Raw genomic sequence first — 17,451 nt, forward strand, 5'->3', positions numbered from 1 at the left:
CAGTCAACACAGAAGATTTGCATAATCAACAAATGCAAGATAACAAGACAATGCAATAGCACTTAGTCTGAGCTTCAAATGAGTAGTAGATTTTTTTTCTGACAATTTTAAAAGTTATGTCTATTTCCACTCCCCCTGTACCATGTGACAGCCATCAGCCAATCACAAATGCATACAGTACCATGTGACAGCCACCAGCCATTCACAAATGCATACACACTTATTCTTGCACATGCTCAGTAGGAGCTAGTGACTAAAAAAGTTTAAATATACAAAGACTGTGCACATTTTGTTAATGGAAGTAAATTGGAAAGTTGTTTAAAATGGCATGCTCTATCTGAATAATGAGAGTTTAATTTTGATTGAGTGTCCCTTTAAGCTTTGCACGGTCTCATAAGTAATTTAATACATTTAGATTTAGCTCTAGCAGTGATTTTGCACATTCTGATTATGCTTTGAAAGTTCCTGTGTTACTTTAATAACTTAGGATCATACTTACATTGCACTTTGTATTGTCTCCATTGTAAACTGACAATTTCAGAAATTGGGAGAGACCGGGCAGTTCCCTGGACTGAACAGAAGAGTTTCCCAGGGTTTGCCTGAAGCTCTCTCACAAGTCTTGTGAAATTTTCTTAGCATTTTATACAAGCTGGTCTCACTGATTTATCTTGCCAGCTGTATGCAGGTGAAGTTTGCTCAACATTCACAATACACTTATTGTAACTAACAGAAAAGTAATAATATTAAAATATAGACAAAAGCAAGTTAAATTAGTAAAAGCATCTCAGTTTCATTTGTAATTGATGCAAAGTAAGCCTTCATATATTCATATATATCAGCCCCAGGGGTGCTCCAGTTACCTTCTCTCTCCCATGTGAAATTTTTTATCTCAGAGAGCTTCATTACTTTCTATGGAAGGCATTTCTCATCTCTCTGGAATTTCCAGGTTACTCCCCTTTTCTTTGAAAATTCAGTGAGTTCTGCTCCTCTGAGGTCAGTACTATATTCCCTTTTCCAAAGAGAATGTTTGATAATCTGGCCCATAGAAAGTAATGACACTCTCTGGAAAACTGAAGCTGACAGTTTTTGAGTTTTAATTTAAATAAAAGACATGCAAAGTGCAATCTAATTTATAAAAGATGCGCACACACACACACACACACACATATATATATATATATATATATATATATATATAAAAATATATATATATATATACTCAAAGTATGAGTCTAATTTGTTAAAGTTGCACAGAAACTGTGAAGGCATAATCAAAATTTGAAAAATCACAATCCTAAATGCACTGATGTATACAAAATAAAATACAAAATAGAAAGTGCAAAGTTTAAATGTAACAATAGTGAATCTGAAGTATAAAGAGATATAAAATACGAAGCACAAAGTGTAAATGCAGCAGAACTGTCATGTCATGCAGTGCTATATTGCACTGGGCTTGTCTCTCCTTCGCATACAGAAATGCAGAGAATGCCCCTTGGAGAAGCAAAACAAAATCTGCCTTTTAAATATTTCACTAGTGATCTCGCAGTCCTGGAGGATCATTTTAGAATATCTCATCTGAGCAGAGAGGTTTTGAATATCAGGGCTTCAGAGAGAACATAGAAAAATGAACCTTTTATTATCTCTCTATCCGACTACCCACCGGTTTAATCTTCTTGTTTACTTAGCTTTTCACTCACCAGGTATTGGAATATTATTATTGTATAGGAGGGATTACGGTACACTGTCCTTTTTTTAACAATATATTTTCCAATATTGTGCAATGTATACTATTATTATACTGTCCTTTTTTTTTTAAGTTCATAAGAAATAGGTGTTGGAAGAACACAGTAACCTTTGTCTTACAATTTTGCTTTTGAATGTTTCCAACTGACATATGCAGAAGTGGATTTATTCAATGTTGCCAATTTATAAAGAGTAAAATAATTTGATATTACGTATTTTATCAACTTAACAACAAAATACATTTGTAAAAAAAAAATACAAAAGGAAAATAAAACATAAAAATTACAACAGAATAAAATACACACATATATATATTTAATAATAAAATACACACATATATATTTAAATATTAGACTCCACACTTAATGTAAATATAAAATGAATGCATAAATGTGCAAAGCAAGAAATATCTTTTAATGTACAAAGAGAAACAGACAACTTCGTAATTGTACTGCATACACAAAATCAAAATGCCACAATCATCCATACAAACTGGGCGTCCCCAGTTATCAAGCAACAATGGAGTGGAGGAGGTCAGATGGAGAGCAAAAAAGCAACCCCAGGTTATATATGCAAAACCATGGGTATATCTGTGCAGGATACAAACACTATGAGATTGAGGCAGTTCATGCATAAGCAGTTCATGCAAATGGCAAAGAAGCAATGGTTAGGTAGCTGGCAATTGCAGAGGTAAAAAGTATAGCAAAGAATCACAGATGTATAATGATAAGAGCAGTTCATGCACTTCAGAAAGTTCATACATCAAAAAGATGGTAACCGTTGTCAGGATAACACGTAATATCAAGTATCACCAAGGTGTAACAAAGTGTTTCCTTTTACGTATAAACCTTGTTTCCATATATGTATCAACTTTGATGGTATATTTTATGCCACTCCGGCACTCAAGGACAAAGTCCGCCGTGAGGATAAAGAGCTGTGCAATTATAACGCTCACTGAGCGATCTCACCCAAACCGTGTCAGGTATGTAGTAGAAAGCGTCCGTGATGAAGTCACAAATAGCAGTGGTGATTCTAGCTGTGCTCCGCATACATAGAAATGTCAGCGACCGAAAGCAGCATGTGATTATCCAACTCCCTTGGCGTCTGACGTCACATCTACCAGTCAGGCAACGCGCGTTTCGGGCTCCGCCCTTCAACTTGGCCTGTCGTCATCCGGATAGCCACCTCCTTTTTAAGCTTGAAACCTGTTATCTGTAAGTCATGCCCATTCGGCGTCACTACTCTACGGCTCATACATAAAAAACAGCCATCACACAGACATGCGCAAATGTATTAAGTAACAATGCAAGTAATCAATGAAATTTGTTCATAGTGTGTTTTTGCGATTAAGCTGTGGCCATTTATATTAATCTTAGGTACTGAGCTACTATTTATGGAGGGACCCAAAAGCTACAAGGTAATAAAAATAAGGAAAAACTCTCAAAAAACAAACTAATAATGAAGAACACAAAATATAAAAAATAAAACTGAAAAAAGGATGGTTTAAGTGTCTATATAAGGACCTTCATATCTCTTACCGAAGAGAACAGATAAACCAACATACCCTATACAAAAGTGCCCCATGTAATTTCCCTATTAAGGCCATAGGGAGTCAAAGAATCCAATTTTTGGATCCAAAGTGCTTCTTTTTCAAATAGTAATTTTTGCCTATTACCACCTCTTCTTAAAGGGCCAACCCCATCCACCACCTGAAATTTAATTTGACTTTTATTATGCCCTAAAAGTGTAAAATGATGGGCAACAGGGGCAGAGGGGTCAAGTTTGCCAATGGCTACTTTATGTTGTTTGATCCTTTCACGAATGGGTTTCGATAATTCAGGTGATTCGTCATCTGACCAAGATTCTAGAAGTCCCTCCCCTTTAGGTCAAAGTACTTACAAACACAAACCCAAAGAAAAAAGAGAACACACAGAGGGGGGAAGAGGAACAGGAAATCACATGCAAACAAGGCACAGCAAAAGATAACTGAAGACCTACGGCTAGATTTAGAGTTTTGTCGGTAAGGACCCGCGTATCTAACGCTGGCTTTTTTCTGGCCGCACCTTTAAAATAACTCTGGTATTGAGAGTCCACAGAATGGCTGCGTTAGGCTCCAAAAAAGGAGCGTAGAGCATATTTAACGCAACTTCAACTCTCGATACCAGAGTTGCTTACGGACGCGGCCAGCCTCAAAAACGTGCTCTAGCACTATTCCCCCATAGGAAACAATGGGGCTGTTTGAGCTGAAAAAAAACCTAACACCTTCAAAAAAGCCGCGTTCAGCTCCTAACGCAGCCCCATTGTTTCCTATGGGGAAACACTTCCTACGTCTGCACCTAACACTCTAACATGTACCCCGAGTCTAAACGCCCCTAACCTTACACTTATTAACCCCTATTCTGCCGCCCCCGCTATCGCTGACCCCTGTATATTATTTTTAACCCCTAATCTGTTCTGATCAGCCAATAGAATGCAAGCTCAATCTGATTGGCTGATCGGATCAGCCAATCGGATTGAACTTGATTCTGATTGGCTGATTCCATCAGCCAATCAGAATTTTCCTACCTTAATTCCGATTGGCTGATAGAATCCTATCAGCCAATCGGAATTCGAGGGACGCCATCTTGGATGACGTCATTTAAAGGAACCGTCATTCGGCTAGTAGGCGTCGGGAGAAGAGGATGTTCCGCGTCGGATGGAAGATGATGGCTCCCGAAGAAAGAAGATTGAAGATGCCGTTGATAGAAGACTTCATCCAGATCATGGACCTCTTCAGCTCCCGCTTGGATGAAGACTTCAGCCGGATCATGGACCTCTTCAGCTCCCGCTTGGATGATGACTTCAGCCGGATCATGGACCTCTTCAGCCCCCCGCTTGGGCTTGGATCAGGACATCGGAGGAGCTCTTCTGGATCGATCGGTGAACCTGGTATGGTGAAGATAAGGTAGGAAGATCTTCAGGGGCTTAGTGTTAGGTTTATTTAAGGGGGGTTTGGGTTAGATTAGGGGTATGTGGGTGGTGGGTTGTAATGTTGGGGGGGGTATTGTATGTTTTTTTTTACAGGCAAAAGAGCTGAACTTCTTGGGGCATGCCCCACAAAGGGCCCTGTTCAGGGCTGGTAAGGTAAAAGAGCTTTGAACTTTAGTAATTTAGACTAGGGTAGGGCATTTTTTTATTTTGGGGGGCTTTGTTATTTTATTAGGGGGCTTAGAGTAGGTGTAATTAGTTTAAAATTGTTGTAATATTTTTCTTATGTTTGTAAATATTTTTTTATTTTTTGTAACTTAGTTCTTTTTTAGTTTTTGTACTTTAGTTAGTTTATTTCATTGTAGTTATTTGTAGGTATTGTATTTAATTTATTTATTTATAGTGTAGTGTTAGGTTTAATTGTAGGTAATTGTAGGTATTTTATTTAATTTATTTATTGATAGTGTAGTGTTAGGTTTAATTGTAACTTAGGTTAGGATTTATTTTACAGGTAATTTTGTAATTATTTTAACTAGGTAGCTATTAAATAGTTCTTAACTATTTAATAGCTATTGTACCTGGTTAAAATAAATACAAAGTTACCTGTAAAATAAATATAAATCCTAAAATAGCTATAATATAATTATAATTTATATTGTAGCTATATTAGGATTTATTTTACAGGTAAGTATTTAGCTTTAAATAGGAATAATTTATTTAATAAGAGTTAATTAATTTCGTTAGATTTAAGTTATATTTAACTTAGGGGGGGGTGTTAGTGTTAGGGTTAGACTTAGCTTTAGGGGTTAATACATTTATTAGAATAGCGGTGAGCTCCGGTCGGCAGATTAGGGGTTAATGTTTGAAGTTAGATGTCGGCGATGTTAGGGAGGGCAGATTAGGGGTTAATACTATTTATTATAGGGTTAGTGAGGCGGATTAGGGGTTAATAACTTTATTATAATAGCGGTGCGGTCCGGTCGGCAGATTAGGGGTTAATAAGTGTAGGCAGGTGGAGGCGACGTTGAGGGCGGCAGATTAGGGGTTAATAAATATAATATAGGGGTCGGCGGTGTTAGGGGCAGCAGATTAGGGGTACATAGCTATAATGTAGGTGGCGGCGCTTTGCGGTCGGCAGATTAGGGGTTAATTATTGTAGGTAGCTGGCGGCGACGTTGTGGGGGGCAGGTTAGGGGTTAATAAATATAATACAGGGGTCGGCGGTGTTAGGGGCAGCAGATTAGGGGTACATAAGTATAACGTAGGCGGCGGTCGGCAGATTAGGGGTTAAAAAAATGTAATCGAGTGGCGGCAATGTGGGGGGACCTCGGTTTAGGGGTACATAGGTAGTTTATGGGTGTTAGTGTACTTTAGAGCACAGTAGTTAAGAGCTTTATGAACCGGCGTTAGCCCAGAAAGCTCTTAGCTACTGACTTTTTTCTGCGGCTGGAGTTTTGTCGTTAGATTTCTAATGCTCACTTCAGCCACGACTCTAAATACCGGAGTTATAAAGATCCCATTGAAAAGATAGGATACGCAAATGACGTAAGGGGATCTGCGGTATGGAAAAGTCGTGGCTGAAAAGTGAGCGTTAGACCCTTTTTTGACTGACTCCAAATACCGGCGGTAGCCTAAAACCAGCGTTAGGAGCCTCTAACGCTGGTTTTCACGGCTACCGCCAAACTCCAAATCTAGGCCCTAGTAATTAATATTTCTTCCACCACACTTGATCCTGTTACCACCTCTGTTTTACAAAAAGGCTTATCCTTTATTCCAACAACAGGCCCCAATTTTTTTAAAATTGAAGCAGACTTACAGCGATTCTTTAGGAATCTCCGGTTCAAAGCTTTTTTTGCCACTCATCCCCAGGAAAGTAGACATGAAGCATTTGTGGACACTTTGAGTCAATTCCATACACAGGTCCAAGGCCTTAGACCTAAAAGTTCAGCATATGCACCAGCTACTAATAGCACAGTAGAATATTTTATTACATTAATCAAAAAAGACTTTGATAAACTAAAGTTGAAGGGCACAAAAAAGGGTTCCCCAAATTTGACCGTGGCTGAAAGGAAGGTTCTTGAGGATCTGAGATCTAGAAAAGACCTAATCATCAAACCAGCCGACAAGGGCGGGCCCTAGTCATCATGGATAGAGATCAATAACAGAGGTCCAAAGTCAGTTGGATGTGACCAACAACTACTTGAAGTTAACTTTCAACCCTACCAGTAAATTTCAATCTTATATACAATCCACAGTAGATATGGCATTAGATCAGTGTATCATCACTAAGAAACAAGCAGACTTCTTAATTCAAAAAGATCCTGTTATACCAGTAATATACTGTTTGCCAAACATACATAAATGTTTAAATAATCCTCCAGGTAGGCCTATCGTGGCTAGCACAAATTCCATCTTTCAACCAATCTCAATATTTCTTGATAAGCTTTTGCGACCTCTGCTGGAGGATGTTCCTTCACATTTGGAAGACTCCTCAGACTTTTTGAGACAGAATGAAAATTTGGAATTTAATAAGGACTCAATCCTTGTGACTTTGGATATTAAATCATTGTATACATATATACCACATCGTGAGGGTATGAAATGCATTGGTGAACAATTAAACAGAATGATTCTCTATTCGCCCAGGCAACGGATGTTCATTATGGATTTACTTGAAATAGTGTTAACAAGGAACTATTTTCTCTTTGGAGAATCTTTTTACTTGCAAACAAAGGGTACGGCGATGGGGGCCAATATGGCCCCCACATACGCATCCTTGTATGTACATGAATTTGAATACAAATTTCTCTATAACAACCAGAGCTTTAAGACATTCTGCAGTTTTTGGAAAAGATATATTGATGATGTCTTTATGGTTTGGACAGGTGACAATATTTCCTTAATGTCTTTCTTTCAGGAATTGAATACTTTTGATCCAAACCTTCAATTTACCATCAATTATGACTCTAAGACACAACATTTTCTTGATATAACTGTTTCCCTGAAAAATGGTTCCTTGTTCACAGATGTGTTTAGAAAGGACACGGATAGAAATAACCTGTTGTTTTTTTCTAGTTTTCATCCTCCACGGACCATTAGGAGCCTTCCTTTCAGCCAACTTTTAAGGGCTAAACGTATAGTTAATGACACATCACGCCTGAATGAACAATTTGTTAATTTTTTTGATCGTTTTGAGAGCAGGGGATATCCTATTGACCTGTTACATACACATAAATCTAAGGTAGATCTTATCCCCGTGCTGACCTCATACAGAAAAAATCCTCTAAGAAAACTCTAAATGATAGGATTCCAGTTGTGGTACCCTATGACAGTGATTTGCAACTTTTTTTTGCCGTGGCACACTTTTTTACATTAAAAAATCCTGTGGCACACCACCATCCCAAAATTTTACAAAATCACACATTGTAGCCTAATACAGGATATATATACAGTGTATGTATGTATATATATATATATATATATATATATATATATATATATATATATATATATATATATATATACACACACACAGTATATATGTATATATAGATATATATACACACACTGTTCTGTGCTGTCATGCCATGCTTCCTACAAACTATACATGACATATTGACATTCATTCACAAACAATCATAATGATTGTCTTTGAATGAATGTAAATGTCATGGTTGTAAATGATGCCTGATGAGCCTGTCACATACCTCCCAATATTTAAAAATTTGAAAGAGGGACACCCCTGCACTGTTGTCAGTCTGCCGCGGCACACCTGAGGATCTCTCACGGCACACTAGTGTGCCACAGCACACTGGTTGAAAAACACTGCCCTATGGTTATATTTCTCCCCTAAAAAGGATTTTTAGGAAACATTGGGGTCTACTATCAGACGACAGATTGCTTGCTGGCACATTCAAGGATTTTCCTGTATTTTCATATAAGAGAAACCGGAATCTGAGAGACACCCTGGTTAAAGCAGATGTAGGTACTGGGTCAATGAGAGTAGCTGAGAATTCTGTTCCACAAGGCACATTCCCCTGTAACAACTGTGAACAATGTAACTCTATACAATTGGGGGATACAATTACACACCCTAGATCGGGCAAACGTCTGACGATTAGAGGACATTTTACCTGTGACTCCAATTATGTAGTCTATGTCATCAAATGTCCATGTGGGCTAGCCTACGTGGGTGAAACCACGAAACCCATTCGTGAAAGGATCAAACAACATAAAGTAGCTATTGGCAAACTTGACCCCTCTGCCCTTGTTGCCCATCATTTTACACTTTTAGGGCATAATAAAAGTCAACATAAATTTCAGGTGGTGGATGGGGTTGGCCCTTTAAGAAGAGGTGGTAATAGGCAAAAATTACTATTTGAAAAAGAAGCACTTTGGATCCAAAAAATGGATTCTTTGACTCCCTATGGCCTTAATAGGGAAATTACATGGGGCACTTTTGTATAGGGTATGTTGGTTTATCTGTTCTCTTCGGTAAGAGATATGAAGGTCCTTATATAGACACTTAAACCATCCTTTTTTTCAGTTTAAATTTTTATATTTTGTGTTTTTCATTATTAGTTTGTTTTTTTGAGAGTTTTTCCTTATTTTTATTATCTTGTAGCTTTTGGGTCCCTCCATAAATAGTAGCTCAGTACCTGAGATTAATATAAATGGCCACAGCTTAATCGTAAAAACACACTATGAACAAATTTCATTGATTACTTGCATTGTTACTTAATACATTTGCGCATGTCTGTGTGATGGCTGTTTTTTATGTATGAGCCGTGGAGTAGTGACGCCGAGTGGGCATGACTTACAGATAACAGGTTTCAAGCTTAAAAAGGAGGTGGCTATCCGGATGACGACAGGCCAAGTTGAAGGGCGGAGCCCGAAACGCGCGTTGCCTGACTGGTGGATGTGACGTCAGACGCAAAGGGAGTTGAATACTCACATGCTGCTTTGGGTCGCTGACATTTCTATGTATGCGGAGAACAGCTAGAATCACCACTGCTATTTGTGACTTCATCACGGACGCTTTCTACTACATACCCGACACGGTTTGGGTGAGCGTTATAATTGCACAGCTCTTTATCCTCACGGCAGACTTTATCCTTGAGTGCCGGAGTGGCATAAAATATACTATCAAAGTTGATACATATATGGAAACAAGGTTTATACGTAAAAGGAAACACTTTGTTACACCTTGGTGATACTTGATATTACGTGTTATCCTGACAACGGTTACCATCTTTTTGATGTATGAACTTTCTGAAGTGCATGAACTGCTCTTATCATTATACATCTGTGATTCTTTGCTATACTTTTTACCTCTGCAATTGCCAGCTACCTAACCATTGCTTCTTTGCCATTTGCATGAACTGCTTATGCATGAACTGCCTCAATCTCATAGTGTTTGTATCCTGCACAGATATACCCATGGTTTTGCATATATAACCTGGGGTTGCTTTTTTGCTCTCCATCTGACCTCCTCCACTCCATTGTTGCTTGATAACTGGGGACGCCCAGTTTGTATGGATGATTGTGGCATTTTGATTTTGTGTATGCAGTACAATTACGAAGTTGTCTGTTTCTCTTTGTACATTAAAAGTTATTTCTTGCTTTGCACATTTATGCATTCATTTTTTATTTACATTAAGTGCGGAGTCTAATATTTAAATTTATACTATTTCTTGGTGTAATTGGTAGTAGTACACCATAGTCTCGAGCACTGTTTATTTCTTGTTCATATTTTATACATATATTTACTTGTTAGTGCTTATCCTCTCATTTGATATAAAATATATATATATAATATGCAGCTTGAAAACACTTGTTTTTGTTGGTGGAGAAAAAAATAAATGTTATATTATTGTGAAGTGTTTGCTTTCTTTTCTTAATTATTTTTTATCTTCTTAGGGAGTTTTCAATAGTCTCAGAGTGGAAATGGCAGCCTATCCAGATATAACCATCACAAATATATGCCCTGGACCTGTGCAATCAAATATTGTGGAAAATGCCTTTACTGAAGATGCAGATAAGGTAACGTTTCCTATATTATATTATATAGTGGTGATCTAGAATGAGAATATTTCCTCTAAAAATGCATCAGAATTAGTTACACAGAGATCTGAGCTACAGCATTTATGTGATATGTGCAGTGTACTCATCTTGTTCATAAATTACGTCATTAATTGCTGAAATAAGTTACTTTATAGATTTAAAATGCATAAAAAAGTGCTTAAATGGGGACGGATGGTGCTTAATAGCCCACCCTATGGTACGATACTCACCCAGGGAGGGGCTTCTTTCTGCCCAAGCTGTGCTTTCCACAGAAGAGAACTTTCTTGTAATATATCAGTCTGACCCCATCCAAAAGGACAGTCAAGCCATGAAATACCAGGCAATTCTCATCTGAACAAAGGATTTGTACAGCTAACTCCAGGCGTACGTTTCGGCCCATATGGGCCTCGTCAGTGGAGGTGCAGCTGTATCCCTCTAGGCACAGTGAGCAAGGGGTTCACGTCTGGTTGCTCATTACCCTTAGGGAGATTAAAATACCTTTTTTTTACTTTTTTCTTATCATATACAAACAATTGTTATATTTTAAATTGCATACATCAAAATCTGTGTTATCTTAACAACCTTTCTTTTCCCCTGAGACATAATTGTCTGATACATTATTATGACGACTACACAGCTCTGGGTAAACCTATATTTTTATTTTTTTCTAGACAAGGTAATGCCAAGAGATCATTATTATTGTTAAAGGACCAGTCAACACAGTAGGTTTGCATAATCAACAAATGCAAGATAACAAGACAATGCAATAGCACTTAGTCTGAACTTCAACTGAGTAGTAGATTTTTTTTCTGACAATTTTAAGTTATGTCTTTTTCCACTCCCCCTGTACCATGTGACAGCCATCAGCCAATCACAAATGCATACACGTACCATGTGACAGCCATCAGCCATTCACAAATGCATACACACTTATTCTTGCACATGCTCAGTAGGAGCTGGTGACTCAAAAAGTTTAAATATAAAAAGACTGTGCACATTTAGTTAATGGAAGTAAATTGGAAAGTTGTTTAAAATGGCATGCTCAATCTGAATAATGAAAGTTTAATTTTGATTGAGTGTCCCTTTAAAGGGATAGAAAATAAAAAAATAAAATGTGCACTAGTGCATTTCAATTAGAAATAGAAGTATTTTTGCATGATACTTTCATTAGCAAACATGCTTCTAGTAAAAGTTATTACTATTTTACAGCGGCATATGCACATATGCTGTGAGGGCAGTGCATCAGTATTCAAACATCATAGCTTGCGTTGTATTTCTTCTGTGAAGACATCATTTGTGTCATACAAGCCACTGCTGACCCTCTGAGCAGGTGTGGTGTTTGAATACTGGTGCACGGGTCCTCGCAGGATATGTGAGTATGCCGCAGAAAAACAGGAATAACTTTTACTAGAAGCATTGTTTCCTAATGGAAGTATATTGCAGAAATGCTTCTATTTTAAATTAAATTCACCTATGCACATTTTAAGTTTGACCTTTCTATCCCTTTAAATTACTTATATATCGCTAATTCCATTTGTATCTCTATATGTGATTTTTTTAAATTTTTATTGAGGTTAAAGTCACAATACAACACAACTGTGATACATCAAAATATACATGAATACAGGAGAAAAGAATCACAGTATGCACATTGTTAAGAACATAAAGTCGTTTCTGTTGCATCACAGAAAAATCCAACCATGTAAAAAATAACTTAACCTCACTTTTTCATTTTTTTCCCTGCTTTGGGATATTCTGAACATATATATAGCATATTTTATGACATGCCGAAAGGCCAAGAGAGCTTCATGAACATCCAATAAAAGGTGTGAAAAAATTAAAGATTAAATTATTAAATTGGGGCTCCCAATATATGAGAAAAGTCAGAAAAATAAGAGTTTATAGGAACCTCTCAAACATGAACATCTAATTAGAATGTAATGTCAGAAGCAGATAAAAAGCTAATGAAAAGTTAGATATAATATATGTAATGGGATATAGGGATACATTAGCTAGACTAAATAAAGTAGTTAAAGTCAACAATGTAGGATTATATGAGAGTAAGTACTAAAGGAGTTGTTAAGGTTGCGGTATATACAGGAAAAACCGCGTCTGTAGTCCTCCTAATTTTGGGGGCTCATTATATGGTGTGGGGGGGGAGGTGGCGGGATAGATGCGTTCTTACTTATGCTACTGGAATAGGGAAAATTTACTAGGGCTAATTTACTAAAGGACTCTGAACTTCTCTAAACCACTTGTCGTCCTCTGAACGGCTTATGGTATAGTCAGGCGATAGTGAATATGAAAGGTTATGAGTCTAAATTAGCATTGAGAGGCTAAAATATATCTAGCTAAGGTTAGCAGTTAGCTGGGGGAGCTTGCTATGAAATTAGGGAATTCTTTGGCATAATGGGTGGATATAGGTTTTATATCAATTTGTATTAGCATGCCAGCATGCAAATGATCTAGAGAGGAGATAATATGGCGCATTTGGGCTTAACATGTGCGGTTAATAGGAAAGTAGTACCAAATCAACTGATAGCAATTTCATCGAGATGAACAAGGCTCAAATGTGTGTGCACACAGACAGTAAACATTGATAATAGGATTAAATCCACTAACATCCCAGCGACATTGCTCTTCAACCCCAGTATAATAATTATCCAAGGAGAGTCCAGTTATAGTTCCTCACCTGTGAATAGTAACTGCCTGCCTCACAAACCATGTATACTCTGTATAGGTATATCCCATTGCCCTCATAAGTATAAGAGGGATAAGCTAGGTATATAATGCAGTATTGCCATTATCTCTGTATGGAAAGGATTATTGTCCTTTGTTAGCGTAAGGCAAAATATAGAGGCATCTATGCTATAGAAGAAAATTATAATTCTCCTTTTCCCTTAATTGGGACCCGTCTACTGAGTGTGGGCCCTACACCCAGCGCAGGTAGACCCTGTCGGCTAAAAAATATCAGCAGTTGAAGGAGAGGGGAATATGACCAATTCTAAGAGGCTTAGGTAGGAATAAATGGGCAAGGTGACGTAACGTATATGTCATTCATCTATACCAGAGGAGCAGGCAAATATGTCTCGGACAAGGTAGGACTGAATTATAAACAGTGGGACATAGTCTAGGGTTAAGGCTAAGAAAAAATATTAACAGATTTAAGCCATAACACATAACATTGGATTCATGACATCTGGTAGGGATGTTATTGTTTCGTGGCTCAATACCCTGTAAACCAAAGCAAAATATAGAGTTTTCTAAAATGAGTTAACAGTATCTAAAGATGTTTTCCTTCAAAATAATCTAGCCTCTCCCTAGCAGGCCTTAGATTCATAGAGCAGGGTTGTAAATGAACTGGGTTATTAAAGTCATAACATTAAACAAGCATAAACCGTTAAATATATGTGCATCAAAAACAGTTACACAGCACTATTTGGCAAAGCATAATCATTTATCTATAACAAGATTAGTGTCGCCATTTCCAAGTGTGGGTTGCTAGTAAGACTAGGAACTCAGCGGGTGGGTAACCAAAAAGGCGTCCTCACTAGGATGATCAAGTCTAGCCCACCCCAGATCTCACAAGCCTAGGAGTATGAGAATTAAAGATATTACAGCCAACCTGGGAAATCAACAGTCCAGCTGCACAAAACTGCCATTTCCTCACAGAGTCTCCAAGCCTCTCAATGGTGCCATTGCATTTATTGTTGTTTCTAGGAAGGTGTCGGCTGTAGTCCAGTGATGATCTGTCCCAAGATTTAGGGACCACCCCTAACATGACTGCTTATATCCCCTCCTGGCTGCCTATAGTTCTGCTGCATATTTGCTATGGGGGTATCAGTCATAGGAACTGTTTAGCTTTTGATTGGCTGTTCCATCTGACTTATCAGAGAATTACTTAAAGGGACACTGAACCCAATTTTTTTCTTTTGTGATTCAGAAAGAGCATGCAATTTTAAGCAAGTTTCTAATTTACTCCTATTAGCCAATTTTCTTCATTCTCTTGGTATCTTTATTTGAAATGCAAGAATGTAAGTTTAGATGCTGGCCCATTGTTTGTGAATAACCTGGGTTATTCTTGCTGATTGGTGGATAAATTCATTTACCAATAAAAAAAGTGCTGTCCAGAGTTCTGAACCAAAAAAAAAAGCTTAGATGCCTTCTTTTTCAAATAAAGATAGCAAGTGAACGAAGAAAAATTGACAATAGGAGTAAATTAGAAAGTTGCTTACAATTGCCTGCTCTATCTGAATCACAAAAATTTGGGTTCAGTGTCCCTTTAATATTATGGACAGCTGGGACTGTGGGGGGTAAATGGCCATGATGGGTTAATTACTGTGTCTAGTATGATCCTGTCTGTGATGCAAAATCCGCAAATGTTGCTTCCAATGTAACAGAAAAGGTACAGTATATCACTAAAAAACTGCAGCTTATTGCCTCTGTTTCAGTAAAACAGATTATTTTACATTAAAGGGATAGTCTAGTCAAAATGAAACTTTCATGATTCAAATAGAACATGCAATTTTAAGTAACTTTCTAATTTACTCCTATTATCAATTTTTCTTTGTTCTTTAGGTATCATTATTTGAAAAGGCAGGAATGTAAACTTAGGAGCCAACCCATTTTTGGTTCAGAACCTGGGTAGCGCTTGCTGATTGGTGGCTAAATGAAGCAAGCGCTACCCAGGGTTCTGAACCAAAAACGGGCCAGCTCCTAAGCTTATATTCCATTTTTTTCAAATAAAGATACCAACGGCTAGATTACAAGTGTTGCGGTAAGGCTTTTAACGCTAAATAATGGCTACTCCAGCGTAAAGGCCAGGAACACATATTACGAGTCGTGTCGGTATAGCTATACCGCAAGCATTTTAGCCTGTAACGCAACGTCCATTCCGCACTCAAAAAAATGAAGTTTTTGTATGGGATTTTTATAGTGCCGATTTGTTCAGGCTACAAATCTTGCGTTACAGCCTATACCGACACGATCCATACCGCCATCTGAGAGCAGTAGTTATGGATTTTGCAAAACAAAAATTTCACAAAACTCGTAACTAAACTGTTACAAAGTACACTAACACCCATAAACTACCTATTAACCCCTAAACCGCCTCCCCCCTGCATCACAAACATTATTTAAAATTTATTAACCCCTAATCTGCCGCCCACACACATCGCGACTATTAAATAAACCTAATAACCTATAATCTGCCGCTCACCCACATCGCCAACACTATTTAAATATATATAAACCCCTAATCCGCCGCTCCCCGACATCGCCGCCACTATAATAAAGTTATTAACCCCTAAACCTCCGGCCTTCATTTTGACTAGACTATCCCTTTAACAACATTAGATTTACAGCATGCACATAGTTAAAAAAATATCTAGAACCCATCACAAGGTATCTGATATATATTATAGCATTCAGAAATTCCAATAAACTTATTAACGTCTGTAATAAAATGAGATTCCTGCAAGAGACCCTGTCTGCATTCAACATAAGAGTCGATCAAGTGGGAACGGATATAAATTGTTAACTTGTTCTATAGAAGGAAGAAGGGGCTTACTCAGAGTATAGTGTCTTCTAGCCCAGAAGTTTGCTGCAGTACATCAGTATTCAGTCCTGTTCAAAATCAAGTATAGGGAAATACAGGCACCCTGTATTCAAAAACCACACAGGCTTCTCCTGACCACAAGCATTTGCATCTAACCATGGTATAAAAGTTCCTGATCTGCTTGTTGGTGAGTTTCAGTATAAGCCAAGGGGCTAACAGAGGCAAGACAACAGCACACACACAAAATAGTATCTAAATGTGTTTAATGGCAGCACCCAGCAACAACAAATACATATAACTGTAGCAGAACAATATGCAGAAAATACTGTTTTCCCCTTTCAACCCTACCCCCCCCCATGAATGAACAACTAGACTCTCATGTGGTTCTACATACGTTTAGCACTTAGATTTCTCTTGTTAAGTGTATCCAGTCCACGGATCATCCATTACTTGTGGGATATTCTCCTTCCCAACAGGAAGTTGCAAGAGGATCACCCACAGCAGAGCTGCTATATAGCTCCTCCCCCAACTGTCATATCCAGTCATTCTCTTGCAAGCCTCAACCAAGATGGAGGCCGTAAGAGGAGTGTGGTGTTTTATACTTAGTTTATTCTTCAATCAAAAGTTTGTTATTTTTAAATGGTGCCGGAGTGTACTGTTTATCTCAGGCAGTATTTAGAAGAAGAATCTGCCTGCGTTTTCTGTGATCTTAGCAGAAGTAACTAAGATCCATGGCTGTTCTCACATATTCTGAGGAGTGAGGTAACTTCAGAGAGGGAATGGCGTGCAGGTTTTCCTGCAATAAGGTATGTGCAGTTATAAGTTTTTCTAGGGATGGAATTTGCTAGAAAATGCTGCTGATACCGAACTAATGTAAGTAAAGCCTTAAATGCAGTGAGAGCGACTGGTATCAGGCTTATTAATAGAGATGCATACTCTTATAAAAATGTAATATAAAACGTTTGCTGGCATGTTTAATCGTTTTTATATATGTTTGGTGATAAAACTTATTGGGGCCTAGTTTTTTTCCACATGGCTGGCTTGAATTTTGTCTAGAAACAGTTTCCTTAGGCTTTCCACTGTTGTAATATGAGTGGGAGGGGCCTATTTTGCCGTTTTTA

The 17,451-nt window shown here is 37.8% G+C and overlaps 1 protein-coding gene across 1 annotated transcript in view; it reads left to right on the top strand.

Moving 5' to 3' along the window:
* Window positions 1-17,451, top strand: part of DHRS7 (dehydrogenase/reductase 7) — a 103,101-nt gene that overhangs the window by 46,494 nt on the left and 39,156 nt on the right. Inside the window, exon 5 of the mRNA XM_053697301.1 lies at window positions 10,630-10,752. Within this exon, the coding sequence (XP_053553276.1) occupies window positions 10,630-10,752 (123 nt within the window). The remainder of the gene's footprint in view (window positions 1-10,629; window positions 10,753-17,451) is intronic.

The sequence above is a fragment of the Bombina bombina genome, chromosome 1 (assembly GCF_027579735.1).
Source record: "Bombina bombina isolate aBomBom1 chromosome 1, aBomBom1.pri, whole genome shotgun sequence".
Taxonomy (NCBI): domain Eukaryota; kingdom Metazoa; phylum Chordata; class Amphibia; order Anura; family Bombinatoridae; genus Bombina; species Bombina bombina.